The sequence below is a fragment of the Oryzias melastigma genome, linkage group LG4 (assembly GCF_002922805.2).
Source record: "Oryzias melastigma strain HK-1 linkage group LG4, ASM292280v2, whole genome shotgun sequence".
Classification (NCBI taxonomy): Eukaryota; Metazoa; Chordata; class Actinopteri; order Beloniformes; family Adrianichthyidae; genus Oryzias; species Oryzias melastigma.
The window spans coordinates 689,358-704,569 of record NC_050515.1 but is presented as its reverse complement, the minus strand read 5'-3'; the positions used below and the strand labels follow the sequence as shown (position 1 = coordinate 704,569).

General features: G+C 38.7%; 1 protein-coding gene and 1 long non-coding RNA gene across 2 annotated transcripts; one reads left to right on the top strand and one right to left on the bottom strand.

The window, feature by feature from the left end:
- Positions 1–6,564: 6,564 nt before the first annotated feature.
- LOC112150917 (sodium-dependent phosphate transport protein 2B) lies at positions 6,565–14,661 on the bottom strand. Its single transcript, XM_024279453.2, has 13 exons — positions 14,573–14,661; positions 14,378–14,425; positions 13,881–14,012; positions 13,669–13,797; positions 13,414–13,557; positions 12,039–12,150; positions 11,772–11,967; positions 11,591–11,686; positions 11,358–11,469; positions 10,815–10,982; positions 9,145–9,261; positions 8,939–9,063; positions 6,565–7,721 (listed from the first exon to the last, which is right to left on the bottom strand). The coding sequence occupies exons 2-13, from the start codon at positions 14,421–14,423 to the stop codon at positions 7,179–7,181; spliced, it is 1,920 nt and encodes a 639-aa protein (XP_024135221.1). The 5' UTR covers positions 14,424–14,425; positions 14,573–14,661; the 3' UTR covers positions 6,565–7,178.
- On the top strand, positions 11,000–11,722 carry LOC118598635. Its single transcript, XR_004947694.1, has 2 exons — positions 11,000–11,217; positions 11,330–11,722. It is a non-coding gene; the product is annotated as an uncharacterized LOC118598635 (long non-coding RNA).
- Positions 14,662–15,212: the final 551 nt, after the last annotated feature.

The following is a 15,212-nucleotide window of genomic DNA, read 5'->3' as shown; positions in this document are numbered from 1 at the left end:
TATGTGTGAAACTGGATTTTAGAGTTTGAAAAAGCATTTGACACATTACTGTTTTGCATTAAGCTTATAAAAATGATCTTTAAAACGTTCTGGAGTTACATTTTTTTTTCAAACACAAAATGGAAATAAACGCAAGAGTTAAAAAGAATTAAAAGTATAACAAAACATTGTGTTTGAAAAGAAGTTGGTAGAAGAAAAGAATTGTGTGGTCCCAACCCTTTCTACAACCCCGTATGTTACATATTTCTATTGATAGTTTTTTTGATCAAAAGCACTTCAAAATATGTACTGTATAACATCTATCCAGAAAAGACATTTTCTCATTAGTATATGTTTTTATACCTTTCATCCTGAAAGGTGATAAATACTTTCCCTAATTTTGTTTTATTTTTTTTTATTCAGTCATTTAATTAGCTTCTGACAGCATTGTAGGAGTTTGTATTGATTTTATATATTTGAGGTAAGCAGTAATATAAAAAGACTTGAATTAAAACATTTTTAAATTAAATGCTGTTAAAAAGGTGTTATATAAGTAATTTAAAGTAAAAAAAAATGTTTTATTGAGATGTGAAGCTGCATATATTGCATTTAATTATTATACTTGCTTAAAAAATAGAAAATATTAATGTAGAAAATACATTTAATTTCATATTTTTTTATAAAAATCATATATTTTTGTTATTTTAAACAGGAGCCAAACACTGACTGGGCTAGAAACTCCTATGTAAAAATCTACTATTCCCATGAACTCTGTGTGCTGCTTTTTTAAAAATCAGAATCTAATCAAAAACTTTAACTAGAAACCTTCAAGGGACAAAGGAAAAATGTTGGTTAAAAGTTTGATGATTTCAGAGACAATAAAATCAGTTTTACCTGAAATAGTTCAGACGATAAAACCAGGTTTTATTGACTTGAGTTGATATGCAGAGATCCAAATGAGCTGATAGTACAGAGATTGACCTTGAGTCCCAGCAGCTCCCTGGAAAGAAATGGGTCTCAGTCTGACGGGTGACTTTATGGATCCAGTTTAATATTTCAAACCCTCAACTCTTTGTAAAATAAAAAACATTTAAAAAAGATAAACACTGTTCTGTTTTTTGATGAGTACATATTAACCCGGAGGTGTCAAATTCAGTGACACCGGGCCAAAATCCAAAACACACCTTAGGTTGTGGGCCGAACAGGATAAACATTTATTGAACACAATAAAACTAAACTTTTAAAACTGTAACTTTTTAACATAATTATGAACTAGATGTATAGCATTACCTGCGATAATGCTAGTGAGAATGCTGTATGCTGAATTTGTCTGCTCTAGATGCTAGTGGTGATAGGTGTAGATGCTGAAATTGATAGTTAAAATGCTGAAATTGATTGCTGAAAACGCTGAAGATGATAGCTGAAATCACTACAGTCAAAAGCTGAAAACACTGAAGCTGATAGCCAGCTAAAATGTTGGCTAAATGCTAATTTAGCCACAAAAAACGTATATTAGCCAAAACAGCTAGCATGTAGCTGAAATACTAGCTAAACTCCAAAATGGCTTAAAAAAAAAAGAAAAGCCTAAATCAGCCAAAAACAGCTAACATGTTGCTGAAATATTAGATAAACTTCAAAGCAACTTAAAAAAAAATAAAAACTGAAAATTATCCAAAACTGCTAGCATGTAGCTGAAATATTAGCTAAACTCCAAAATGGCTTTAATTTTTTTAAAAAGGCTAAATTAGCCAAAAAGAGCTAACATTTTGCAGAAATATTAGCTAAACTTCAAAACAGCTTAAAAACTAAAAAATAAAAGCCCAAATTTCCAAAGCAGCTAGCATGTAGTTAAAATATTAGCTTAACTCCAAAATAGCCTTAAAAAACAAAAACAAAAAAGTCTAAATTGGCTAAAAACAGCTAGGATGCAGCTGAAATATTCGCTAAATTCCAAAATAGTCTAAAAAAATCTTAGAAAATGCCAAAATATTCCAAAAAGCTAGTAGAATGCCATTTTTCAAACTTTAAACACATACATTTTTAACATAATTATAAATAATAAAAAGGCAGGAATATTATTCCAGAATAAATCAACTTAACCCTTCAATAACTTTCAATATATTTCTCTCTATAAAAATATATTTTTTCAAAATTATACAAGTTAGAAATAAGCGTAAGATAACATCAGGCTATTAATGACAATGAAATAAAATGATCTGGTGGGAAAAGTATAATTACCCGCCTTGACTGAGTCGCTTTTCTCCTTTAAAATTTACTGGAATGACGTTGATCGTGTTAACAATTGAAAAGTTATAGTAAATCAAAAAATATAAACACTTGAGCTCTGGTGTTAAAGGTGTTAAAGCAACTGAAATATGTCTCTCCTTCTAAATAATCAGCTGTGGCCTAAAGTGCTATCTGCAGCAAAACCTCATGCAATATTTGCACATTCTGCTGTGTGCTGAGGTGGATTTTATCTGCTTTCCAAACATCGTCTTTTGTCACAGTGGAACTTCCTTGTACGTGTTTTGTGGTTGTACGAGAAATGCAGTTAAAAGTTCGTAGAAGTCGAGTTATAAATGCTCCTGAAATCCAGAGTTTAGTGCTGATAACAAGCATGGACCAGATGAGAGCACAACAGCCGCTTCAAAAACATCTGTGCCACTATTTTCCTCTACATCAGTAAAAGGTAATTAGAGTTATCAAGAACTATTAGGTGATAAGAATAAACATAAAAGCTCAGATCTGATTTGTTTCTGTGCTCTGAAGGCAGTACTGCTCCTTGACCCCATGGACACAGAGGCTGCTCCTGGAGGCGTGGCAGCATGCAGACAAAAGAACTTTGCTTTAGCGGACACGTTTAATTTGGACTGTTTTAAGACGGGATCAGACTGTGACTTGATCAGTAGTTTTAGTAGCATTAGGGTACATATAATTCATGTTTAAAGACCTGTACAGTGATCTTTTGATCTATTTTTAAAGCCCCCTATATGATAAAAAATCCTGTTTTTTAAATTTTTAACATGTATGTGTGGCATTTTTTTAGTGAAAGAAAACAAATGTAATAAAACATTGTTTCGTTTTTGCATTTCTGAGTATTTCTCCTTTTAAATCAATCAAACTGTCTTGGACAGACTCTGTTTGAATGAATGATCTTCTTTCCATCAACAGCTCTGCTGCACATGCACTAAACCCTCATCTGTTCCTAGTGTCTAGTTCAGGTTCTGGAGAAGAGAAGATGGTATCTTCACATTGACTGCAGTCAAATGAGCCGCCGTTCACATTTCTGTGGTCAAATCAGCATCACTGGATTTTTGGTGTGAGTTTCATCCAATACTTACGGTAGCAGGACTGCGAAAAAAAGTATTTGTAGACCACTTATTATCTGAAATCACACACGAAAATGTATGTTTATTTTTAGTCAATGCTGTCAATCAATTAAAAATATTTATCAGATTTATCACACTTTTGTGTTGTGATTAGTCACAATGTTTTATTATGTATCTTTAATATGACAATATGTGGCTTTTGAATAAAAACAGGCCAGAGAGAAAACTTTCCTTCATTTTTATTGTCTGAAATTTTTACATTTATCAAGTGTTAACCCGGAAGTGTAATTTGTGTGTACAAAAGACATAAGATCAGCAGAACTCTAAAGATTTTTATCCCTGCAGTTTTACTCCAAGAAACAAAGATGCATACATACAAACATTAGAACCTACAGACCTAAAAAAATAAAAATAAAAATAGAAAGTTCTGGTTGCTCATTTATATCTCTGTGCAGCCTGCTTAAAAAACTGTCCTTCATCCTCTGGACAAAAACAAGCGGTAAGAGGCGAACTTTTCTCCCTGAACTGATGCTTTTTTAACCTATCATGACGATCAGCATTTATCGTTATCCTTTGGACTCAATGACTCAATGTTGTCGTGTTACCGTGACAACTCGCCAGACTGAGCGAATTTGACCCAAAACAAAAAAAAAGAGCCAGATTAAAGTGCTAAAATCCGATTGAATATTTATTTCTTTGTAAGTGACCTTGATTTAAGTGGGATCATGTTTGACAAAGTGTTTTAATGCACGGCGAGGAAGCCTGAACCGACCACGGCAAAGCGAAGGACTGTTTCTTCTTAATGTGTGATTAATTTACATTAATAATTGTATTCCTTTTGAATAATCGTGTGCATTAACGTATCACAGGCCGACTTTTTATTATACATTCTGGACCAAAAATCTCCTACAATTGGCACAATCAACCCCTCTCTTAACGTTAATATAAATCCAACTGAAAAAGCTTAAACAGGAGAACAACCCACTGAGGTTTTCCATTTTTAGATTTAGTTTTATCTGTTTTTCTCTTTGGTTGCTAAAACCAACAAAGATCAGTTTTAAAGGATAACATCAAAGTCTGAAGAAGTTTACAGACTTCTTAAAAGTGTTTCTTAAAGAATTAAAAGCACAGTAAAAATAAAGTTATTGTTCAGGGCTAGTAAGACAAACCCCTGTTTGGACTGCTGCCATGAAACAAAGCTCTACTGCAGTCCGATGATAAAGCTGAACGCAGTTCATCAGGTTTAATTACTGGGATGGCATTGTTTTACATTCCCCGCAAGCCACACCCAGCATGTCCCAACCCCTTTACGAGATCTCACCAGATTACATGAACCGAGGGAATATAGATATGCATAAAAGTTTATCTCTCATTATTGAAACATTTAATTAAACTCATTCCTCTAATATTTAGACCAAACATGCTGGAATGTCAGACCACGTTTCAGAAAAACAGATTTGAAGGAAGAAGCATCAAGAGCCATCAAGAGCCACTGGTTACCGACACCAGGCATGGCGTCCAAGCAACAAAATAGATTTTCTGTTGAAAACAGGAGAAAATGCCAACAGCAATGAACACACGATGCTTCTCTCGTGTCGTCCCGATTGCGTCTGAGGTGCTCATGCAAAAACCCACCGTCAGAAACAACCCAGCACACAACTGTCCACATCACTTCGGTTTCTTCTGTTCTGCATCCATTAAAGTCCAAAATTTAACATGAAACAAAATTGTGCTTTTCACGTTTAATTAAAAAAAAATACATAATTGTAAAATAATTGAATTTAGGTTGGGCATTTTAAACCAATAGTCTTATTTGTTTGTTTACCACACACTGATAAATACCAAATGTCACATTCCTCGAGCCACTCAAGAACCAGAGATAATGTCTAAAGCGTCTTACCTGAATCAACGACAACAAAACTGAACTGTTTCTCAAAGTTCTCTTTACAGATGGAGGAAAAGTCTACATTTCTTTTAGAAATCAAGGTCACAGATGAAGAAAAAGAGGAGAGAAGCAGAACTCATAAGTCTAGAGGGAAGTTACCACAGTCACTGATGATTTGATGTCATCTGCAGGTGGTGATCACCACGTTTTCTGAAGTCCAGTCAATGCAGCATCGAACGAGGAGATTGTAGAGCTCTACTATTTGAAATAAACTCCATTAACAGTTGTTAGAAGGTTGCTTGTTAGAAGCTGGGGAAAGCATGGTGCACTGGGGCTCTGTCCTCCATTTTTATCAACTTCTCCTCTTCTCTATTCTTTATTATTTATTTTTCAATTAGTCTGCATTCATCTGTTGGTGCAGTGTGATTCATGTGTTGTTCCTTCTTTACCACTCTCCTCCAGAGAGAGCGGGAGAGATTTTAGTTTCCAGGAGGCTCGTTTGTGCTCTTGTTCCTGGCAGTGGACCTCGTCACTGGCTTGTTTTGCATCTTGAAGTGGGAGGGATTCCAGGTGGCTCGTTGGTGTTCCTGTTCTTGGCTGTTGACTCACCTCTGGCACGTCTCGCATGCCCAGCTGTCCCCCAGCTACTGTTTATATTTTATAACTCACTTTATGTCTTTGTACAGAACCAGTAAGCCCACTGAGACGATTGCATCGTGAAATTGGGCTATAGAAATAAAACTGAATTGAAATTGAATACTGCAAAGAAGATGTCTGGAGATGCTAATTTGATTTTATGGCAGGACTTGGCAGCTGAACACACTGCTGAAGGTTGCAAAAGCTGCTTCCATGAATGTAATGTTTCTGTACTTGACTGTCCAAGCAATGTACCTGGCCTAAACCTAACAGAAAATCTGTGGACTGTAGTCAAGAAGAAGACAAAAGAAACCAGCCCTAACCATGTCTATAAGCAGATGTGAATGGACTTCCATCAATCTTGATGACTTAGCCACATGCACTTGTATGAGGGTTGATCCATACGGGGGCCTTCAGGTTTTGGTAAGTCTGCACGACATACCTGTGTCTCACCTACTTCACTCAATCTTACCCTTAAGTGTTTGTTAGGATTTGTTGCCTTTAGCATGCCTTTAGAAAAAACATTTTCGCGTTGCGGGTTCACTGAGTGGTCTACGATCTCGTCGTACAGATTTGCTCTATCCACCCATAAGGACAGCTAAACCAGAGTCTATTACAAGACAGAGTATTGATGCAATAATGCAAGCAAAGAGGCCCAACCAGCCATTGAGTGCAGAAAAGTTGACATAGTTCTCAGGAACTTGTTATTTAGGCTAAACATGTTCCTTTTTTTTATTTTTTTTTTAATCTTCTCATGTTATATTCTAATTCTCTGCTAGTCTTTCATTCCAAAACTGAATCAAATAAAGCTTTGAAATATTTCAATCTATGTATAATGATGCTATTTAAAATACATTTATAACTTTTTAAAGCAAAAATGTTGCCATTTTTAAAAATTTTGGAATGTTACCATAAAAATGTGAATACTTATCAGTTACTTTGGGTTTTTGATTTCAGATTTTTTACAAAACCAGCACAAACAGTCAGCACCAAGTACCAACGAGATGAGGAAGCGATTTAAAAATAGCAAATTTAAAATTTTATTTACAAACATTAAAATGAACTTAAATACAGAGAAATACATTATGTAAATAACATTACATTTTACATGCTACATTGGTGGAAATGTATAGAATTGGACATAAACCCAAAGTGCCTTCCACACATGATATCCTATAAAAATACAAGTTTTCAGTCACCCAAATGTGCAGCAGCAGTCAGAATGTGCACCTCGTGTCCACACCTCCCAGCTGAGAATGTCAGCATAAAATCAAGAGCAACCACAAAGCCCATAATTACAGTTACGTTACAGATCGCTGTACTCTGCAAACACAGCTAACTCAGCGTCGTTAGAAATTTGTGTTCTCTTCTTTCTTGTCTCCATCCATGGACAGAGCAGGATTGTCGTGCCCCTCTAGACTCTTGCTGCTCCTCCTGGAGACTTCGCCCTCCTCCTCGTCCTTCCTGCAGCAGCTGCTGCACTTGCAGCAGCCGCAGCAGTATCGTCCACAGAACAGAGTGGATTTAGTCACAGCAGCATCCCAAGGTTTCATGGAGTGGAGAGGCTTAGGCAAAAACTCCCAGTTCCGGAGGACCTTGGGTAGGAAGCGCGGGGATCGGGACTGCATCACATTGATGATGACCACAATGACGATGAGCGTGATGATGGGCACGCCCACTCCAACCAGCACTTGCCAGCCAGCCACAGACAGGCCGAAAACAGACAGAGGGATGACCAGGAAGCACAGAATGAGGTAGAGGATGGCAAACCAGCGGTACTTGGCCGTCCGGTTCCCCAGTCCTCTGGCCAGCCGGATGGGCAGCCGCATGAAGGGGATTGGATACCAGATTATGATGCCGAAGATGTTGAAGAAGAAATGACAGAGCGCAATCTACACAAAACAACAAAATAATATAATGCGAGTTAATAAAAATACTGTTTACAGCACAAACAGCTTATTAAAATGTTTTTGATTAAAAAAAAAACTCAGTGTAGTAAGGAAACGTTGGATCTTGAATTCTTTAATTATTTTACTGCAAAATTGTATAAATTGGTCTTGTTTTCTGTCTTACAAAAGAAAATCAAGGATTTTTTTCAAATTTATGCAATTAAAAGCATTCAGCATGTTCAGGACATCAATGCTTTTACCTTACTTATGCAATTGTTGACATTTTTACAAAATTTTTGAAATTTTACACCAATTTTGCAATTTTTTTTTCATGTAATCCATCAAATATTTGTGCACTTCCTTCAAATTATGCAAATTTGATATCAAAACTTTCATCAAGTTAAGGACATCAATGCTATTTAGGTTTATTGGGCTAATTTTGACCTTAGCTAAAATTTTGGCAACATGCTAACACTTTTGGCTAATTTAGCATTTACTGAGGTTTTTTGGCTATTCTTGAGTTTGGCAAATATTTTAGCACCATGCTAACATTTTTGGCTAATTTTTGGTTAAACTAAATAAATGCTACTTAAATAATCCTTACTTTAATTTTATTTTTCTTTCATTTATTTATTTATTTTTGTTCTGTCCCCCCACCCCCCTTGTCCTCAGCAGTCTTACACTGCCGGGTTTTGTTATTTTAGTTTGGGGTTGGACCTTGGTAGTCTTAGTTGTGGGCTTTATTCATTTGTTTTGTTTAGGTAGTTTTGGTTAGGCAGCCGTTAGCAGGGAGCTTCTGACTCCAACGGTCGACATGGTTGGGTCAGCTGCCTCCCTGACTTATTCCATGTTTGGCCATGGAGCCACAATGGAGAGATAAAAGATCCACATGAGTCTAAAAACATTCTTCTAAAAGGAAGAGTTTTTTGTGTAACTTTTCTGTAACTTATTATTTTTTTTTAGCTGATAGGAAGTATTGATTGTCAATAATACATTAACCAGCATAGTTTGGTGTTTATTGATGAATAGTGTACAGGAAAATCTGTGTAAAAGGCATTAACGTTGCTAAAAATTTCTAATAAATAGTGTCAGGACATTCTAGTATTTTGGAAATCTGTGAATGCATGCGATCTTGCTCCCCAATGTCTCGATACTTTGCTACAGTAAATAAAGTTGGCTGTAATAGAAAAGTCAGAGTAAATTATGTAATCTTATTTCACCTGCAGTGACTGCGCTAATGTTTCTCCAGGACTAGCCATAGCAGCGAGTATAGATGTGGTTGTTGTGCCAATGTTGGAGCCCAGGGTCAGAGGATACGCTCTTTCCAGGCTGATCACACCAATACCTGGTTGAAAAAAAAAGAAACTTGGAGTTAAAACATGCTTCAGTTTGCAGAGGAACAATTTGATGGCTGCAGATGGCTTACCAACAAGGGGTGTGATGGCTGAAGTGAAGACGGAGCTGCTCTGAACGATGAAAGTCATTCCTGCTCCAACAAGAATGGCGATGTAGCCGGTGACCCAACCGAAGGGGAAAGGGAAGTCTGCAAGTAAATAGAAACAACAGTGATACCTTCAAAAAGTCGTACACTTGAAGTTTATCTTATTAAGTTTACAGCACTTGAGTATAAATATACTATATACCATGTACAGTATATGTAGTGAAGGAAGTATACTGACTGAATACTTCTTCAGACTAAATTGGAACATTTTACAATATATAGATAGTACAAAAAGTAAGCTTTGAGCATAATGCCTCAGTTTTTGGGTGTATTCAGACTGAAAAGAGCCGTTGGTCAAAGACAGAGTCCGCTTACTTGTGCTATCCTAGGTATGGTGATGTTGGGGTAGGGTCATCTGGACCCCATGAGACAGCACCCGGAACCTTTTTTTAATGATTCCTGATTTTTACTGGTGTCCATGGCAGACATGAAATCCTGTCCACCTTCATTCACATTTGTCATAGGATAGATAACACGTAAATGTAAGGCCAGGGTCATCTGGACCCCATGAGATAGCACAAGGGTTAATTTGGTCAGAAACAAGTCCTGAACCGTGCATTTGGTCTATATTAAGAATGCCGTCAACTGGACATTTCTATTTCGAACCAAAGCTTGTAAACAAAACCACAGGACTTTAGATCTCTTTAGTCATTGGCCAGGAATTAGAACGTCAGGGCAAAGCAACGAGAAAAGGAATAACGGAAGTCATTTGCAATAAATAGTTCACTTTTTCAAAGTTTATATTTTGGTGCCCGATTTTGAACCTCTGTATCAATGTCAAGTACAACACTTCTATTGCTACTTTGGTATGGTAGAGGTATAGTTCAAGATAGTTACTGAGGACACGACGGAGAAGGTACTCTGATAAGTGTTTATGACATACAGATTATTGAGAAAACTGTATAAGAAACAATGTGTATCACGTTAAAAGTTGTTCTAATGAGCCGGCTTTCATCTAACTATATTTCAATGTTGCATCATTGCTCCACGTTTGTCATGTCTCATCGGTTGCATCCTTCCTTCTCTGTTTATATCCCATAATGCTTGGTACAGTGGCTGTTTTGGTCCAGTTGTTGGAGCATGAAGCTAATTTGGACTGAAGAAACTCAGAGTGAACCAGAGAGCAGTCTGGTTTGAAAAGAACTAAGACCACCTGGAAAGGTGGGTTCAAGAGAGGTCACAGACCAGGGTCCGCTTGGGTGTATTCAGTCTAAATATTTGTTCTGGATTATCAGGGGAAACAAACTCTGGTTCACTTTAAGAGAACAAACTGTGTCCAGTCTGAATACACCCTTAGTATAGACTACTTGCAGTCCACTTAAATAGACTGCTTTTGCTAAGAATACCCGGCAAAGAGAGAACAGTCTGATCTCATCCCGGACCACAAAGAACAGAAAAAAAATAAATGTTTGATCCAAACAGTTTTTGTTCCTGAGCGTTCTGCCTTCCACTCCAGGACTGCTGGACCTGGAGGCGACCCAGAAACACCAGGAAGACTCTGCCTGTGTTGCTCATCAAGCATCACCACGGAACAGATGTGCCGACTATCAAACAGGCTGGGTCGGAGCAGAAGCAGAGGGTTTTGTTTCCTTCACCTGTGTTGAGCACCTTCTTGATGACCACGGCCACCTGTCCCTTCAACATGGAGTTGAGCAGTTTGACGATGAGGATGAGGCACATGCAGAGGACCAGTAAAGATAGAGCCAGGAGGAGGAGGCCCACCGCCAGGTCAGACCACTGAATATTGGCAAAAATGTGTTTACCTGCAAAGGGTAGAAAGAGACACGAGGTTAGAAGAGGCTCTACAATGCAGAGCTAGTTGTGCTAAAGTATAAAAATCTATTTTTATAACAGGAGAATGAATTAAGGGCATCAAAATCTCAAGAAAGGGTTACACTGTCTTGGTCATCAAGCGAGCACAAGAAGACCCATTGAAAAGGTGGAGGGGGCGTGGTCAGGGGTCAGGGGCTCGAGCTGAGGCAGAGTAACAGCTCAAAGGTAGGCATTGTCTCCCCATCGGGGGGTTTAGGTGAAAGAGGCTGCTGCTCCTCAGGTTTCACCGAGCTTTCCAGGATCAGGTGATTCTAATTGCTTTGCCCTTCTATCTCAGGAAGAAGCAGGCATGGAGGTACTCGTACATCTCTCCAGGTTGTTGGTCCAAGTTTGGTTCATCTGGGTCACGGTCTGGTTTCCTTCCTCCCAGCAGACTGAGCCGGCTGGGCAGACCCCCACCGTCTCATTCCAGAAAGTCTGGAAGAAAGACACACGTGTGTGAGCACATGCAGAGATCACACGCCCTCCTAAACCTGAACTCCTTGGTTACATTATGTAAATGTCAGAGCCATGATGTCCTTCATGTTCCTGTTCTTACCGTGTTCATTTCAGTCTTGCACCATCTTTTGATCAGACTCTTGTTCCTGGCCTCTGGCACTCCGGTTGCAATGTCAGCGATGACAGTTTTGTCCAGCTAAGACAAATAAAGTTTACTTTTTTCTTAATTCAACACCTTTTTGAGGGTTGGGGGTGTGTCTCTATTAAAGACGCATTGATACCTGGATGATGGACTTCGTGAGCGGGTCTGTGATGACTTTCAGCAGATCGGGAGCGTCCTCGCCGCTCTCCAGGTTGAAAGAATCAATGATGAGGAGTGTGAGTTTGAACAGCATGCCAGTGGCTGCTTCCAACGGCAGAAGAATCAGCACAGACAGCCAGTTGAAGAAATCGTGTACCGTAGCACCTGCAAAGGCCCTGAAACAGCAGAGAGTGAGCGTGTCTGTCACAACTCCTGGATGTTTTCCTCTGGATCTGCTGTGGTCCACCTGCGGAACTCGTTCCTATCCCCGGCCTGCATCATGGCCACGATGGTGTTGGTGACAGAGGTGCCGATGTTGGCTCCCATGATGATTGGCACTGCAGACTTCACATCCAGCACTTCAACAGAAGAGATGGTGTACTGTAAAAGCTTCTCATGATCCATTGTTGTACATGTGGTAAGTTTATTGTGAAATATTTGTAAGGATAATTTATGCCCTTACACCACACTCCAGCCATTAGTTAGGTGTGAGTACAGGTCCCTTGTTGACAGCATACAATTACTGCATATACAGGGTGTGTAAGTTATACATAAGTGCCTGCAGGACACCTGTAGGATGCCCACAAACTACACTCCGATTGTCTAACTCCCGTATCTGCACTGCCTATAAGGAGTGCACACTATTAGGCCCTTTCCGTTGTCTGCAGGAGTCTGGAGCATAATCCACCAGATTTGCACCGCTTTGACGTTTGATTGATTGAAACCTTTATTTCACCAGGCAAAACATTAAAAACAATTTCTTATTTACGATGTTGGTCTGTCGTTTCACACCCAGTCTCCTCCAACTGTAGGTAGATGTGCTAGTACTGGGTAGTGACTAGGGCTGTAACGAGTATCCGGGTGCTTGGGTGCTCGCGATTTAAAACTTTCTTTTGGTTATGGTAACTCTTCAACAGTTGATGCAATTAATGTAACTCCAGCTTATTCTGAAGGGGAAAACGCAGCCTCGCGGTGCTGAAAGGTGGATGTAATCAACGTGAATCAGCTGATTCTGCCGTGAAAAAACTTTCTTCATACAGGCTCTGCACCAATATATAACGCTTAGAACGTAAATTGTTGAACTTTGGAGATAGAAAACTGTGCAGAGAATTTTCAGGTTTTATTGTTAAGTGATCAAAAACAAGAATTATTTTTTATGTCGTTTACATTAATGCTGAACTCAAACAGAAGGTTGACACAAAAATAAAATAGAATAAAATGACAAACAACATTTCTTTCTATCTCAATCTTTGTGTTTTTTTTTTTTTATCAGTTTTGTTGATTCTGATCTGTTTTTCATAAAGGTAGAAATGATGCCGATTTAATACATCCAATAAAAAGACAGAAACAAACATATCAAAAAGTAAGAATTGTGGTTCGATTCGGGAATCATTGAACTTGATTCATGAATTGAATCGGATCACCACCTGAGCAACGATCCACAGCCCTCATACCGACAGACCTGTGTGAACACTTCAATGTGAACGTAGCTTTAAGCTGCTCCAATTTGAAAAACTTGAAAAGTGAAATACAGATGAGCGTTTTTTATGTTTAGTGAAGCCATTTGACTTAAAATGCTGACTTTGTATTTGTATTTGCTGAGCAAAGTTGTGTTTTCTTACATCCAGAGGAAACCATGCTGACCACAATGGAGGAGGAGGTGCTGGAGCTCTGCACCAGGACGGTGACTAACACCCCGATCACCAGCCCGGCCACGGGGTTTGACAGCACAGCATTGTCCTGGAAGATGTCACCAGCAGCTTTACCTGTGGACACACAAACAATCACAGAGCTTGAAGAGAAAGACCAGGATTGTGGAAAATATTAAACTTTAAAATTAAAGCTTTAAAATAGTTCTAGGGGGTATTTTTCCTCACCTCCAACTAACTGGAAAGCAGAGCTGAGGACGTCCAGAGAGCAGATAAACAGGTAAAGGAGTCCGAGCAGCAAAACCAGCTTGACAATGGCACTCAATACTCGCATAACCTTCCCCTTTGTGTCCAGCTCTGTTGGCCAGAATCAAACGCGCGGAGACATTGAGTCAGAGCTTGAGGACCTCAGTGCTCTGCAGAATGGACCACGGCCTCACCTGACCACTTGATCCCTGTGTCTTTGAGCTCGGGGAGATCCCAGGGATCTTCTTCCTTCGGCTCATTCACCAGCTCCAAGGTGGAGTAAGCTGGTGGCAGTTCTTTGTCTTTGAACTTAGACTTGTCATCTTCTGATGGAGGAGAGGAAATGTCAGTGTGTTTTAGAAATGATTAAAGTTTCTGCATTTACAGCTGAGTGAGGTTAGGAAGACATTTGAGCATGATTTTAACCCTTTAACACTTGTAGTGATGCTTAAAACTTTTTAACATACTGTAACTTTTTAATAGTTAGTGGGATGAATGTAATTCCAGTAGATTTTGAAGGAGAAAAGCGGCGCAGCGCCGCTTTTCTCCTTCAAAATTTACTGGAATTACATTCATGCTGTTAATAATTAAAATGTAAAGTAAATCAAAGAACATGAACTCTTTGAATTTAGTCCCAAAAGTCTTAGATTGTCTTAAAATGTTTATAATTGATCCAACAGAAATGACTTACTGCTTGCTGAAGAAGAATCTGTCTCCACTTGTGGTCTTGGAGCCATGACTGCACAAAAAACAAGATAGAAGCAACTTAAAGAGAAATCTCTGACAGGTATAAAGAAACCATCTCTAAAACACTTTCTCTCAAGTCCAAGACAAACACAGATAATAAATAAATCAGCATTCCTGACTCCCTCCTCCACTCCCTCACCTGAACCGGTGTGCGCACCTGCCGCTGAGTTCCACTGTCCGGAGCTGCGCGCACCTGCGCCACCTGATGCCCCCCTCTCGGCCCCGCGCAGCCTTTATAACGCCGCTGCGGCGCGCGCGCCCGCCGCTCTCCGTTCAAAGGTTGCGCACACGTGCAGCGCCCGCGTGGGAGGCGTAATAGTGAGCGGCGCGAGCTCAAAGGAATTATGTGAGTTGGGAAAGTGACAAAATCACAGCTCTAAATAGTAAAAGAGAATACACAAAAACAGTTTATTCTGAAGACCATTTAGTGTACTGTAACTTTTTCGAATTTATGCTTAAAAAGTTGTATGAAGTGCTTAATTTGAGCAGGTGGCGAACTTTCATTCATTGTAACCATCAGAACACTGCCCCCTGTTGGTGTTTAACAGAATTACAGTTATTTAAACTCCAGGGATAAAAAGAAATAATAATTTAAATGTTTTTGGCAACAATGTTTAAAATTCATCCACGAATACATCTTTAAAATGCGTTTTTCCACAAGTCTGGTCATTAATGAAAAATATATCTATGTAAGTAAAATTTTGAACTTATACATTTTATGAATATTTTTAATTTTGTGCTAAATGTATCAAATAACTTTATGTACAACACCTAAAAAT

Coding starts and splice junctions, on each gene's coding strand:
- LOC112150917 (XM_024279453.2), bottom strand. CDS start 14,423: ATGGCTCCAAGACCACAAGTGGAGACAGATTCTTCTTCAGCAAGCA. Junction 12,151..13,413: donor CAGCATGGTTTCCTCTGGAT/GTAAGAAAACAC, acceptor CTTCTGTTGAAG/TGCTGGATGTGAAGTCTGCA. Junction 11,968..12,038: donor GATAGGAACGAGTTCCGCAG/GTGGACCACAGC, acceptor CTGCTGTTTCAG/GGCCTTTGCAGGTGCTACGG.